This window comes from Coregonus lavaretus (genome assembly GCF_964263955.1).
Source record: "Coregonus lavaretus genome assembly, contig: HAP1_SCAFFOLD_487, whole genome shotgun sequence".
NCBI classification, from domain to species: Eukaryota; Metazoa; Chordata; class Actinopteri; order Salmoniformes; family Salmonidae; genus Coregonus; species Coregonus lavaretus.
In genome coordinates this window covers 22,990-40,279 of record NW_028165751.1, presented here as the reverse complement: position 1 = coordinate 40,279, position 17,290 = coordinate 22,990, and the positions used below count along the sequence as shown (strand labels likewise).

The following is a 17,290-nucleotide window of genomic DNA, read 5'->3' as shown; positions in this document are numbered from 1 at the left end:
GATGTCAATGAAGCCTCTGTGTACTCAGGATTGTGCACACAGCTCTTTAAAGAGGAATGTGTGCTGTACCAGGACAAGGTGTACTGCTTCATGCATCTGAGCATTCAGGAGTTTCTGGCTGCTGTATTTGTGTTCCTCTCATTCATCAACAACAACGAGAATCTAATGGCCGAACCTCAAGTTACTGAAGTTACTGTCTACAAGAGTGCTGTGGATAAAGCCTTACAAAGTGAGACGGGAAACCTGGACCTGTTCCTCCGCTTCCTACTGGGCCTCTCACTGGAGTCCAATCAGAAGCACTTACGAGGTCTACTGACAAAGACAAGAAGCAGCTCACAGAGCCATGAAGAAACAGTCAAGTACATCAAGGAGAAGATCAGGGAGAATCCCTCTCCAGAGAGGTGCATCAATCTGTTCCACTGTCTTGATGAACTGAATGACCATTCTCTAGTGGAGGAGATCCAAAGCTACCTGAGCTCAGGATGTCTCTCAGAAGCCAAACTGTCACCTGCACAGTGGTCAGCTCTGGTCTTTGTGTTGCTGACTTCAGAAAATGAGCTGGATGTGTTTGACCCAAAGAAATACTCCAGATCAGAGGAAGGTCTTCTGAGGCTGCTGCCAGTGGTCAAAGCCTCCAGAGCTGCTCTGTGAGTAAATACAATGACATTTAAGTACTAATCATCAGGAAGAAATATTCAGTTTAGAGAAAAACATGTATTATATATGTATTATAATATGTATATAATATATAATATTAAATTGAAAAACTTACTGAATCAGTGCACTGGTATTCACATTTGTATAACAATATGTCCATACAATTCTAGGAGACGGAAGATAAATCTATATGTTGTTTAAGAGAATAAACCAAATGCATCTGCCATTGTCCTTCTACACTACTGGTGTTAAATTAACAGTGTGTTTGTGAAATCATGATGATCTCTCTGTCAGGCTGTCAGGCTGTGGAGTCACAGAGGAAGGCTGTGCTTCTCTGGTCTCAGCTCTGAAGTCAAACCCCTCACACATGAGAGAGCTGGATCTGAGTAACAATGACCTGAAGGATTCAGGAGTGAAGCTGCTCTCTGCTGGACTGGGGAATCCCCACTGTAAACTGGAGACTCTGAGGTCAGTATTCCTGTAGTTGGTCAACAAGTGATAACTGTTCACCAGATCCACATGTGTTTACCAGGCACACATAGTCCACACCATATGTGTTTGGACTGTGAAGCTTACAGTTTTACATTTGGTGCTATGCTCCATAATTTTGGATTTGAGATAAAATGTTTCATATTAAGTGACAGTACAGAATGACGCCTTTTATTTGAGGTTAATGGTGAGAGGTTAGCATTTGTTGTAGCCTCTGTAACTTTCTCACTCATTATTATTCATGATTCATTCATGATATTTCTCAATCATGGCATCATCAGGATTACTTTAGTAGTCTTTAGAAACATGTTATCTACTCACTTAGAAAGAAAATGACTCATCACCAAAGAATAGCAGTGTGGTTTTAATATGATTTGACTCTTTGCAGGCTGTCACGCTGTCTAGTCACAGAGGAAGGCTGTGCTTCTCTGGTCTCAGCTCTGAAGTCAAACCCCTCACACCTGAGAGAGCTGGACCTGAGCTACAATCACCCAGGAGACTCAGGAGTCAGACTGCTCTCTGCTGGACTGGAGGATCCACACTGTAAACTGGAGACTCTGCGGTCAGTATTCCTGTAGTTGGTCAACAAGTGATAACTGTTCACCAGATCCACATGTGTTTACCAGGCACACATAGTCAACACCATATGTGTTTGGGCAGTGAAGCTTACAGTTTTACATTTGGTTCTATGCTCCAGAATTTTGGATTTCTGATCAAATGTTTCATATTAGGTGACAGTTCAGAATGTCGCCTTTTATTTTATGTTAATGGTGAGAGGTTAGCATGTTTTGTTGTAGCCTCTGTAACTTTCTCATTCATGATTATTCTCAATCATGTCATCATCAGGATTACTTTAGTAGTGTTTAGAAACATGTTATCTACTCACTTAGAAAGAAAATCACTCAACACCAACGAATAGTAGTGTGGTTTTAATATGATTTGACTCTCTGTCAGGCTGTCAGGCTGTGGAGTCACAGAGGAAGGCTGTGCTTATCTGATCTCAGCTCTGAAGTCAAACCCCTCACACCTGAGAGAGCTGGATATGAGTAACAATGACCTGAAGGATTCAGGAGTGAAGCTGCTCTCTGCTGGACTGGGGAATCCCCACTGTAAACTGGAGACTCTGAGGTCAGTATTCCTCAATGAACACACACACACTGGACACACACTGGACAAACACACACTTACACACACTGGACACACACACACAGACACACACACACACACACACACTGGACACACACACACTGGACACACACACACCACACACACACACACACACTGGACACATACACGGGACACATACACACACACAATGATTAATTTAGTAGTGTTTAGAAACATGTTATCTACTGTTAATTATAATGCATTAATTCATATATATATATTACCTGTCAAAAGTTTGGACATTATTCAAGGATTTTTCTTTATTTTTACTATTTTACTATAAGACATTAAAGCTATGAAATAACACATATGGAATCATGTAGTAACCAAAAAAGTGAAAATATATTTTATATTTGAAATTCTTCAAATAGCCACCCTTTGTCTTGATGACAGCTTTGCACACTCTTGGTATTCTCTCAACCAACTTCACCTGGAATGCTTTTCCAACATTCTTGAAGGAGTTCCCACATATGCTGAGCACTTGTTAGTTGCTTTTCCGTCACGCTGTGGTCCGACTCATCCCAAACCATCTCAATTGGGTTGAGGTCGGGGGATTGTGGAGGCCAGGTCATCTGATGCAGCACTCAATCACTCTCTTTCTTGGTCAAATAGCCCTTGCACAGCCTGGAATTGTGTTGCGTCATTGTCCTGTTAAAAAACAAATGACAGTCCCACTAAGCTCATACCAGATGGGATGGCGTATCGCTGCAGAATGCTGTGGTAGCCATGCTGGTTAAGTGTGCCTTGAATTCTAAATACATCACAGACAGTGTCACCAGCAAAGCACCCCTACACCTTAACACCTCCTCCTCCATGCTTTACGGTGGGAACTACACATGCGGATATCATCCATTCACCCACACCGCTTCTCACAAAGATACGGCGGTTGGAACCAAAAATCTGCAATTTGGACTCCAGACCAAAGGTGTAATGTCCATTGCTCGTGTTTCTTGGCCCAAGCAGGTCTCTTATTATTATTGGTGTCCTTTAGTTGTGAGTTTTTTGCAGCAATTCAACCATGAAGGCCTGATTCACACAGTCTCCTCTGAACAGTTGATGTAGAGATGTGTCTCTGACTTGAACTCTGTGAAGAATTTATTTGGGCTGCAATTTCTGAGGCTGGTAACTCTAATGAACTTATCCTCTGCAGCAGAGGTAACTCTGGGTCTTCCATTCCTGTGGTGGTCCTCATGAGAGCCAGTTTCAACACAGCGCTTGATATTTTTTGCGACTGCACTTGAAGAAACTTTAAAAGTTCTTGAAAAGTTCCGTATTGACTGACCGTCATGTCTTAAAGTAATGATGGACTGTCGTTTCTCTTTGCTTATTTGAGCTGTTATTGCTATAATATGGACTTGGTCTTTTACCAAATAGTAAAATCTTCTGTATACCCCCCTACCTTGTCACAACACTACTGATTGGCTCAAACGCATTAAGAAGGAAATAAATTCAACAAATTCACTTTTAAGAAGGCACACCTGTTAATTGAAATGCATTCCAGGTGACTACCTTATGAAGCTGGTTGAGAGAATGCCAAGAGTGTGCAAACCTGTCATCAAGGCTATTTGAAAAATCTCAAATCTCAAATATATTTGATTTTTTAACACTTTTTTGGTTACTACATGATTCCATATGTGTTATTTCATAGTTTTGATGTCTTCACTATTATTCTACAATGTAAAAAATAGCTTTAAAAAAACAAAAACTTGAATGAGTAGGTGTGTTCAACCTTTTGACTGGTACTGTATATATACTGTACATATATCAATAGATATGTCAGGTTTCAGGACTCTGTTGAATCTGAATATGTAGAAAAAATATACTGCCACTATTTTCAACACCAAAGAATAGCAGTGTGTTTTTAATATGATTTGACTCTTTACAGGCTGTCAGGCTTTCTAGTCACAGAGGAAGGCTGTGATTCTCTGGTCTCAGCTCTGAAGTCAAACCCCTCCCACCTGAGAGAGCTGGATCTGAGTAACAATGACCTGAAGGATTCAGGAGTGAAGCTGCTCTCTGCTGGACTGGGGAATCCCCACTGTAAACTGGAGACTCTGAGGTCAGTATTCCTGTAGTTGGTCAACAAGTGATAACTGTTCACCAGATCCACATGTGTTTACCAGGCACACATAGTTTACCAGGCACACATGCGGAGATCATCCATTCACCCACACCGCTTCTCACAAAGACACGGCGGTTGGAACCAAAAATCTCCAATTTGGACTCCAGACCAAAGGTGTAATGTCCATTGCTCGTGTTTCTTGGCCCAAGCAGGTCTCTTATTATTATTGGTGTCCTTTAGTAGTGGTTTCTTTGCAGCAATTCAACCATGAAGGCCTGATTCACACAGTCTCCTCTGAACTGTTGATGTAGAGATGTGTCTCTGACTTGAACTCTGTGAAGAATTTATTTGGGCTGCAATTTCTGAGGCTGGTAACTCTAATGAACTTATCCTCTGCAGCAGAGGTAACTTTGGGTCTTCCATTCCTGTGGTGGTCCTCATGAGAGCCAGTTTCATCATAGCGCTTGATATTTTTTTGCGACTGCACTTGAAGAAACTTTAAAAGTTCTTGAAATGTTCCGTATTGACTGACCGTCATGTCTTAAAGTAATGATGGACTGTCGTTTCTCTTTGCTTATTTGAGCTGTTATTGCTATAATATGGACTTGGTCTTTTACCAAATAGGGCTATCTTCTGTATACCCGCCTACCTTGTCACAACACAACTGATTGGCTCAAACGCATTAAGAAGGAAATAAATTCAACAAATTCACTTTTAAGAAGGCACACCTGTTAATTGAAATGCATTCCAGGTGACTACCTTATGAAGCTGGTTGAGAGAATGCCAAGAGTGTGCAAACCTGTCATCAAGGCTATTTGAAAAATCTCAAATCTCAAATATATTTTGATTTTTTAACACTTTTTTGGTTACTACATGATTCCATATGTGTTATTTCAAAGTTTTGATGTCTTCACTATTATTCTACAATTTAAAAAATATACTCAATCAATCAATTTTATTTTATATAGCCCTTCGTACATCAGCTAATATCTCGAAGTGTTGTACAGAAACCCAGCCTAAAACCCCAAACAGCTAGTAATACAGGTGTAGAAGCACGGTGGCTAGGAAAAACTCCCTAGAAAGGCCAAAACCTAGGAAGAAACCTAGAGAGGAACCAGGCTATGAGGGGTGGCCAGTCCTCTTTTGGCTGTGCCGGGTGGAGATTATAACAGAACCATGCCAAGATGTTCAAAAATGTTCATAAGTGACAAGCATGGTCAAATAATAATCAGGAATAAATCTCAGTTGGCTTTTCATAGCCGATCATTAAGAGTTGAAAACAGCAGGTCTGGGACAGGTAGGGGTTCCATAACCGCAGGCAGAACAGTTGAAACTGGAATAGCAGCAAGGCCAGGCGGACTGGGGACAGCAAGGAGCCACTATTTTCACCACCAAAGAATGGCAGTGTGTTTTTAATATGATTTGACTCTTTACAGGCTGTCAGGCTGTGGAGTCACAGAGGAAGGCTGTGCTTCTCTGGTCTCAGCTCTGAAGTCAAACCCCTCACACCTGAGAGAGCTGGACCTGAGCTACAATCACCCAGGAGACTCAGGAGTCAGACTGCTCTCTGCTAGACTGGAGGATCCACACTGCAGACTGGAGAAACTCAAGTATGTAGAGGGTTTATGTCAATGTTCATATCAGACATGTTGGAGTTATCAGGCTAGTTAAGACAAACATTCTTACCACCACTTGGATTAAGTTATATACTGACTGTGTGTGTGTGTGTGTGTGTGTGTGTGTGTGTGTGTGTCCAGTGTGTGTGTGTGTGTGTGTGGGTGTGTGTGTGTGTGGGTCCAGTTTGTATGTGTGTGTGGGTCCAGTGTGTGTGTGTGTGTGTGTGTGTTTTTGTGTGTGTTTGTGTGTGTGTGTGCACGTGTATCAGTACACACACAGAACACACACACACAAATGCACACACACACACACACACACACACACACACACACACGCACACTGGACACACTCACACACACTGGACACACACACACTGGACACACGCACACACACTGGACCCACACACTGGACACACACACACTGGACACACACACACACACACACACACACTGGAAACACATACACACTAGACACACACACACTGGACACACACACTGGACACACACACACTGGACACACACACACACTGGACACACACACACCAAACACCCGATACACCACACACACACACACACAAACACACACTGGACACACACACACACTGGACACACAAACACACACTTGACTCACACACGCTGGACACACACACGCACAGGAGACACACACAGATGACACACACACACACACACACACACAGGAAACACATACACACTAGACACACACACACACTGGACACACACACAAAATGGACACACACACACACACACACACACACACACACACACACACTGGACACACTCACATAATGGACACACACACACTAGGATTATTTTAGTAGTGTTTAGAAACGTTATCTACTCAGTTAGACAGAAGATAAATCCAGTCATCATCCACCATTCAGTTACTATTGTTTAAAACATAACCCAAAACACAACCAAAACAAACTGCAAATGCAACCAACGAGTTTGGGACCACATTGTCACGCCCTGGCCTACAGAACTCTAGCTAGTTTGGTCAAGGGTGTGAATATTCTAGATTTGTATTTCTATGTTGGCCGGTGTGGTTCCCAATCAGAGGCAGCTGTCGCTCGTTGTCTCTGATTGGGAATCATACTTAGGCAGGCTTTTGGCACTGTCTAGTTGTGGGTTCTTGTTCCGTGTAAGGTTTGTTGTGTTGTACCTTTGGACTTCACGTTTCGTTTCCTTTGTTGTTTTGTCGTGTGTTTATCGTTAATAAACATGTACGCATATCACGCTGCACCTTGGTCCGACCCTTCATTAAACAAACGTGACAGAAGAACCCACCAAACGAGGACCAAGCAGCGTGCCCAGGAGCAGCAGACACCCTGGACACAGATTAGAGAGGATCTGGCGAGGCAGATGGAGGCCCTGAAAGGGATCAGGGTGGAGAAGGAGAACAGCCCCAAGAAAATTATAGGGGGGGTCTAAAAGGGTGGTCGGGGAGCGACAGAGAGGAGCCCCGACCACTGCACTTGTGGGGGCTCAAGGAGGAGTCCTCACTGGAGGAGGACAGGGCGCGGAGTGTAAAGGATGGAGACAGTCATAGACCTCCAGCGCCGGTTCCCAGTCCGGTACGCCCCTTACCTGCTCCCCGCACCAATTCAGTGGTGCGTGTTCCCAGTTCGGCCCGGCCTGTTCCTGCTCCTCACACAAAGCCTGTGGTGCGCGTCGCCAGTCCAGCCCGGCCTGTTCCTGCTCCTCGCACCAAGCCAGTGGTGCGCGTCGCCAGTCCGGCACGGCCCGTGCCGTTCCCCCGGTGCCTTGTCCGGCACCAGTCAGCGGCTCCACTCTGGAGCCAGAGCAGTCCGCTCCACCGGTGCCTGATCCAGATCTGGTCGGTTGCTCCACTCCGGAGCCAGAGCAGTCCGCCCCACCGGTGCCCAAGCCAGCTCCGGGCAGCCTGTTCCTGCTCCTCGCACCAAGCCAGCGGTGCGCGTCGCCAGCCCGGCCCGGCCTGTTCCTGCTCCTCGCACCAAGCCAGTGGTGCGCGTCGCCAGTCCGGCCTGGCCTGTTCCTCGCACCAAGCCAGTGCGAGGAACAGACCGAGGCTGGAAGCCCACCCAGACCCTCCCCTATTCAGTCAGGTTTGTGCGGCCGGAGTCCCTGATTGGGAATCATACTTAGGCAGCCTTTTGGCGCTGTCTAGTTGTTGGTTCTTGTTCCGTGTAAGGTTTGTTGTGTTGTACCTTTGGACTTTACGTTTAGTTTCCTTTGTTGTTTTGTCGTGTGTTTATCGTTAATAAACATGTACGCATATCACGCTGCGCCTTGGTCCGACCCTTCATTTAACGAACGTGACACACATACTAAACTTTTGACTACTTTAATACACTATAAGTGAATTGGTCAAAATACTTATGACTTCTTCAAATAGGGGGAATAGATACATAAAGTGATTTCATTTATAATGGTGAATCAGATATGTATTACAATACCCTCAAATAAAAGTTGACATATACTGTCACCTCATATGAAACAGTTGATCTCAAATCCTAAATGTATAGAGCCACATTTAAAATGTTAGCTTCACTGTCAAAATAGATATGGTGTGGACTGTATACTCAATACAATCTAAATCTGATACCTCACTGTCTGTCTTTTGACTGATACTGCTTTTTAAACTGCTCTGGTCAGTCTACTCAAATATTTGTACTATACATGTTTCTTTCTACAAGCAATATTATGATAATTTGTAATATCTAATAATGATACATTCATTCATTTATGAATAAATATGTTAAATTTCAGGACACTGATATATCTGAAAATGTTGAAAAAATATACTGCCACTATTTTCACCACCAAAGAATAGCAGTGTGGTTTTAATATGATTTGACTCTTTGCAGGCTGTCAGGCTGTCTAGTCACAGAGGAAGGCTGTACTTCTCTGGTCTCAGCTCTGAAGTCAAACCCCTCACACCTGAGATAGCTGGATCTGAGTAACAATGACCTGAAGGATTCAGGAGTGAAGCTGCTCTCTGCTGGACTGGAGTATCCCCACTGTAAACTGGAGACTCTGAGGTCAGTATTCCTGTATCACACAATGAACACACACACATTGGATACACACACTGGACACACACACACAGGACACACACACGCACACACTGGACACACACACTGGACACACACACACTGGACACACACACACACCCACACAATGGACACACACACAAACAGACACACACACACAAGGATTAATTTAGTAGTGTTTAGAAACATGTTATTTACTGTTAATAATGATACATTCATTCATTTACATACACTACCAGTCAAAGGTTTGGACACAGCAACTCATTCAAGGGTGTTTCTTTATTTTTACTATTTTTTACATTGTAGAATAATAGTGAAGACATCAAAACTGTGAAATAACACATCTGGAATCATGTAGTAACCAAAAAAGTGTTAAACAAATGAAAATATATTTTATATTTGAAATTCTTCAAATAACCACCCTTTGCCTTGATGACAGCTTGCACACTCTTGGCATTCTCTCAACCAGCTTCACCTGGAATGCTTTTCCAACAGTCTTGAAAGAGTTCCCACATATGCTGAGCACTTGTTGGCTGCTTTTCCTTCACTCTGCCGTCCGACTCATCCCAAACCATCTCAATTGAGTTGAGGTCGGGTGATTGTGGAGGCCAGATCATCTGGTGCAGCACTCCATCACTCTCCGTCTTGGTCAAATAGCCCCTACACAGCGTGGAGGTGTGTTGGGTCATTGTCCTGTTGAAAAACAAATGATAGTCCCACTAAGCCCAATCCAGATGGGATGGTGTATCGCTGCAGAATGCTGTGGTAGCCATGCTGGTTAAGTGTGCCTTGAATTCTAATTAAATCACAGACAGTGTCACCAGCAAAGCACCTCCAAACCATAACACCTCCTCCTCCATGCTTTACGGTGGGAACTACACATGCGGAGATCATAATTTCACCCACACCACTTCTCACAAAGACACGGCGGTTGGAACCAAAAATCTCCAATTTGGACTCCAGACCAAAGTCCACCGGTGTAATGTCCATTGCTTGTGTTTCTTGGCCCAAGCAAGTCTCTTCTTATTATTGGTGTCCTTTAGTAGTGGTTTCTTTGCAGCAATTCGACCATGAAGGCCTGATTCACACAGTTCCCTCTGAACAGTTGATGTTGATGTGTATGTGACTTGAACTCTGTGAAGCATGTATTTGGGCTGCAATTTCTGAGGCTGGTAACTCTGATGAACTTATCCTCTGCAGCAGAAGTAACTCTGGGTCTTCCATTCCTGTGGTGGTCCTTATGAGAGCCAATTTCATCATAGCGCTTGATGTTTTTTGCGACTGCACTTGAAGAAACTTTAAAAGTTCTTGAAATGTTCCATATTGACTGACCGTCATGAGCAAGGCGCTTGTAACGCCAGGGTAGTGGGTTCGATCCCCGGGACCACCCATACACAACAAAGTTTGCACGCATGACTGTAAGTCGCTTTGGATAAAAGCGTCTGCTAAATGGCATATTATTATTATTATTATTATTAAAGTAATGATGGACTGTCGTTTCTCTTTGCTTATTTGAGCTGTTCTTGCCATAATATGGACTTAGTCTTTTACCAAATAGGGCTATCGTCTGTATACCCCCCTACCTTATCACAACACAACTGATTGGCTCAAACGCATTAAGAAGGATAGAAATTCTACAAATCAACTTTTATGAAGGCACACCTGTTAATTGAATGCATTCCAGGTGACTACCTCATGAAGCTGGTTGAGAGAATGCCAAGAGTTTGCAAAGCTGTCATTAAGGCAAAGGGTGGTTATTTGAAGAATTTCAAATATAAAATATATTTTCATTTGTTTAACACTTTTTTGGTTACTACATGATTCCAGATGTGTTATTTCATAGTTTTAATGTCTTCACTATTATTCTATTATGCTATTTACAGTGATTCATGTGGTCCTCTGTAGCTCAGCTGGTAGAGCACGGCGCTTGTAATGCCAAGGAAGTGGGTTAGATCCCCAGGACCACCCATACACAAAAATGTATTAATGCATGACTGTAAGTCGCTTTGGATAAAAGCGTCTGCTAAACGGCATATTATATTATTATTATATTTGAAGAATCTCAAATATAAAATATGTTTTGATTTGTTTAACACTTTTTTGGTTACTACATGATTCCATGTGTGTTATTTCATTGTTTTGATATCTTCACTATTATACTACAATGTAAAAAATAGCAAATAACATTTGACTGATAGTGTATATATACATATATGAATAGATATGGCAGGTTTCAGGACTCTGATGTATCTGAAAATGTTGAAAAAATATACTGCCACTATTTTCACCACCAAAGAATAGCAGTGTTGTTTTAATATGATTGGACTCTTTGCAGGCTGTCAGGCTGTCTAGTCACAGAGGAAGGCTGTGCTTCTCTGGTCTCAGCTCTGAAGTCAAACCCCTCACACCTGAGAGAGCTGGATCTGAGCTACAATCACCCAGGAGACTCAGGAGTCAGACTGCTCTCTGCTGGACTGGAGGATCGACACTGCAGACTGGAGAAACTCAAGTATGTAGAGGGTTTATGTCAATGTTCATATCAGACATGTTGGAGTTATCAGGCTAGTTAAGACAAACATTCTGACCACCACTTGGACTAAGTTATATGCTGACTTACACAAACACTCACACACACTGGACACACACATTGGACACACACACACACACGCTGGACACACACACACACAAACACACACACTGGACACACACACACACTGGACACACACACACACACACTGGACACACACACTGGCCGCACACACACACACACACACACACACACACATACACACACACACACACACACACACACACACACACACACACACACACACACACACACACATACACACACACAATGGACGCACACACACCCTGGACACACAAACACACACAAATTGGACACAGACCAACACACACACACACACACACACACACACACACACACACACACACACACACACACACACACACTGGACCCACACACACACTCACACAAACACTTACATACACTGGACACACACATTGGACACACACACACGCTGGACACACACACACACACACACACACACACACACACACACACACACACACACACACTGGACACACACACACACACACACAAACACTGGACACACACACACTAGACACATTCACACACACACAGACACGTACACTGGACACACACACTGGACACACACACACACACAGAGCACAAACACACACTGGACACACACACAAACTGGACAAACACACACACACAAACACACACTGGACACAAACACACCGGACACACACACACACGCACACACACACACTGAACACACATACACACTAGACACACACACAAACACTGGACATACACACACACACTGGACCAACACACACACACACACACACACTCTGGACACACACACACGCTGGACACACACACACACACACGCTGGAACACACACACACACACACACACTGGACACACACACACACTGGACACACACACTGTACACACACACACACTTGACACACACACACACACTGGACACAAACACACACTGGACACACACACACACACACACAAACACACACACTAGACACACACACACTGGACTCACACACTGTACACACACACACACACTGGACACACACACACACACTGGACACACACACTAGACACACACACTGTACACACACACACACACACTGGACACAAACACACACACACACTGGACACACACACACACAAACACACACACTGGACACACACACACACACACACACACACTGGAGACACACACTAGACACACACACACACACACACACACACACACACACACACACACACACACACACACACACACACACACACACACACACACACACACACACACACACACACTGGACACACACACACTGGACAAACACACTAGACACACACACACACACTAGACACACACACACACACTGGACACGCACACTGGACACACACACACAATGGACACACACACACACACTGGACACACACACCCACACACTGGACACACACACACTGGACAAACACACACACACTGGACACAAACACACACACACAATGGACACACACACATTGGGGACACACACACAGGACACATACACACGCTGGACACACACAAACACACACACACACACACTCGACACACAAACACACACACTGGGGACACACACACACACTGGACACACACACACACTGGACACACACTGGACAGACACACACAGGACACACACACTGGTTACACACACCCACACTGGACACACACACTGGACACACACAAAGTTATATGCTGACTGTTAGTGTGTGTGTGTGTGTGTGTGTGTGTGTGTGTGTGTGTGTGTGTGTGTGTGTGTGTGTGTGTGTGTGTGTGTGTGTGTGTGTGTGTGTGTGTGTGTGTGTGTGTGTGTGCGAGTTCACATGTATCCCTCACACACACAAACACTGGACATACACACACACACTGGACCAACACACACACACACACACACACTCTCGACACACACACACGCTGGACACACACACACACACGCTGGAACACACACACACACACACACACTGGACACAAACACACACTGGACACACACACTGTACACACACACACACTTGACACACACACACACTGGACACAAACACACACTGGACACACACACACACAAACACAAACACACACACTAGACACACACACACTGGACTCACACACTGTACACACACACACACTGGACACACACACACACACTGGACACACACACTAGACACACAAACTGTACACACACACACACACACTGGACACAAACACTCACACACACTGGACACACACACACACACACACACACACACTGGACACACACACACACACACACACACACTGGAGACACACACTAGACAGACACACACACACACACACACACACACACACACACTGGACACACACACACTGGACAAACACACTAGACACACACACACACTGGACACGCACACTGGACACACACACACAATGGACACACACACACACACTGGACACACACACCCACACACTGGACACACACACACTGGACAAACACACACACACTGGACACAAACACACACACACAATGGACACACACACATTGGGGACACACACACAGGACACATACACACGCTGGACACACACAAACACACACACACACACACTCGACACACAAACACACACACTGGGGACACACACACACACTGGACACACACACACACTGGACACACACTGGACAGACACACACAGGACACACACACTGGTTACACACACCCACACTGGACACACACACTGGACACACACAAAGTTATATGCTGACTGTTAGTGTGTGTGTGTGTGTGTGTGTGTGTGTGTGTGTGTGTGTGTGTGTGTGTGTGTGTGTGTGTGTGTGTGTGTGTGTGTGTGTGTGTGTGTGTGTGTGTGTGTGTGTGTGTGTGTGTGTGTGCGAGTTCACATGTATCCCTCAATGACTGTCTGTTCTTCTGCTTACCGCTACAGTTTGGAACATGGTGGAGAGAACACAATGAAACCTGGACTTAGAAAATGTGAGTGTTGACTGCTGTGAAGAATATGACTAAGAATACGTCTTAATTCAAGTGAAGTCAAAGTCAAAGACCACCATCATTACTTACTTGGTCATATTAAATATCAGCTGTAGTTCTACAGAAGCACAAATCAGGGACACCAAAGTTTACAAAGAGTTGCTTTGACAATGTGTGTGTCTGTGTGTGACATCTTCGTCTTACGTTAGAAATGTGTGTGTGCGTGTGTCCAGTGTGTGTGTGTGTGTGTGTGTGTGTGTTTTCATGCTTACATGCATTCAGGTGTGGGTGTGTGTGTGTTCAGGGTGTGTGTGTGTGTGTGTTCAGGATGTGTGTGTGTGTCCAGTGTGTGTGTGTGTGTTCAGGATGTGTGTGTTTGTGTGTGTGCGTGTTCAGTGTGTTGTTGTGTGTGTGTGTTCAGGATGTGTGTGTGTGTCCAGTGTGTGTGTGTGTGTGTAGTTAATGGGAATAAGTGTGTTTTATTTACCATACAGTATAACATATGATCATTCAATGTCAAAGTCTCAAGTTACCTTAACTTCTCCTTTTGATACCTAGAAACATCTACATTAAACGAATTAGTGAAAAGTGAGTTAACATTCTTAATATGAATGATAATGATTTCTAATATTGTGTCTGGTTTCATCCCTCAGATGTCTGTGATCTCACACTGGACCTAAACACAGTAAACAGACTCCTCTCTCTGTCTGAGGAGAACAGAAAGGTGACATGTAGGAGAGAGGAGCAGCCGTATCCTGATCACCCAGAGAGATTTGAGGTCTATAGACAGGTGCTGTGTAGAGAGGGTGTGACTGGGCGCTGTTACTGGGAGGTAGAGTGGAGTGGGAGTTGGGCTGGTATAGGAGTGACATATAAAGGAATCAGCAGGAGAGGAGGGGGTTGTGGGATTGGATGTAATGACAAGTCCTGGAGTCTGTTCTGCCATGACAACCGTTACTCTGCCTGTCACAATAAGAAGTCCACTCCCATAGACGTCCCCTCCTCCAGCTCCCACAGAGTAGGAGTGTATCTGGACTGGCCAGCCGGCACTCTGTCCTTCTACAGAGTCTCCTCTGACACACTGACCCACCTGAACACATTCCACTCCACATTCACTGAGCCCCTCTATCCAGGGTTTAGGGTTAATGATGACTCCTCGGTGTCCCTTTAAATATTAACCACTGTAACACTGAAACACACACACACACACACACACACTGGACACCGTGACAAACACACACACACACACACACACACACACACACACACACACACACACACACACACACACACACACACACACACACACACTGGACACACACACACACTCGACACACGCACACAGACACACGCACACAGACACACACTGGACACACACTGGACACACACACAGGATACACATAGACACACACACACACACACACACACACACACACACACTGGACAAACACACACACTGGACACACACACACACACGCAAACACACTGCACACACACACACACACACACACTGGACAAACACACACACACACACACACACACTGGACAAACACACACACACACACACACAGGACAAACACACACACACAGGACACACACACACACACACACACACTGAACACACACACACACACACACACACACACTGGACACACACACAGACATACACTGGACAAACACACTGAACACACACACACTAGACACACACACACTGGACACACACACGCTGAACACACACACACACACACACCGAACACACACACACACTGAACACACACACTGGACACACACACACTAGACACACACACACTGAACACACACACACACACACACTGGACACACACACTGGAAACACATGCTGAACACACATACACACACACTTAACACACACACACACACACACTTGACACACACACTCACTGGACACACACACTCACACATTTGACATTTCTAACATGTCCTGATCTAGTGTTTCACCCCTGACCTCCTCACACCGTCTCACTGTCCATGTCTGCTTTTAGCTCCCACCTCTACTTCACTGTGTTATAATGGACCTTATGCTTGTTATGTCACCTCTGTAACCAGTTATCAAACATACTGACCTTTCTGACCCTATCCCATGGCCCTACTTTCTACAACTGAACATTTAAATTCCTCTATGAGTTTTGTTTCGTGTCCATTTACTTATTTATGTATTTGTTGTATATTGGGGTTGTGCTGCAGAGCATCATGGGGGTTTGTATGTGTTGAGATGATCACGTTCCAGATAAATGGTTGAATTGATTCCTGTCTCCTGTCTCATCATTATTGAATTGTTATACAGACGTGGTTATGAATCCAACGAGACATAACAAAAGATTGGTGATGAGTTAGTCTGAATCTACAGGAACTATTCTGTCTGGAAGAAGTGTGTTTTTACAACTGTTTAAAACTGTTATTTTCTGTGGCACAGTCTAGGCTAATGTTAGCACAGTGTATTGCTAGCAGAGGCAAGTGCATAGTCCAGCTAGCTAAGAAAGAGTTAACATCGTCATGGACGGCAGAAAATGACTCGAGACGGACATCGGAGTGGGAAAACAACATGATTAAAAAGGTGGAATATACAGTGATTACAGGAAAGACATTTATTAAACTGTGAAGACAAAACCTTTTAATTAAAACTGCCTCTATG

The 17,290-nt window shown here is 44.4% G+C and overlaps 1 protein-coding gene and 1 long non-coding RNA gene across 2 annotated transcripts; both read left to right on the top strand.

The window, feature by feature from the left end:
* Positions 1-90: 90 nt before the first annotated feature.
* On the top strand, positions 91-8,768 carry LOC311115515 (NLR family CARD domain-containing protein 3-like; the record flags this gene model as incomplete). The annotated part of the gene is made up of 3 exons (XM_084190673.1): positions 91-647; positions 2,101-2,192; positions 8,761-8,768. The coding sequence occupies 3 exons, from the start codon at positions 91-93 to the stop codon at positions 8,766-8,768; spliced, it is 657 nt and encodes a 218-aa protein (XP_084046799.1).
* Positions 8,769-14,542: 5,774 nt separating this feature from the next.
* LOC311115527 lies at positions 14,543-16,901 on the top strand. Its single transcript, XR_014611280.1, has 2 exons — positions 14,543-14,622; positions 15,273-16,901. It is a non-coding gene; the product is annotated as an uncharacterized lncRNA (long non-coding RNA).
* Positions 16,902-17,290: the final 389 nt, after the last annotated feature.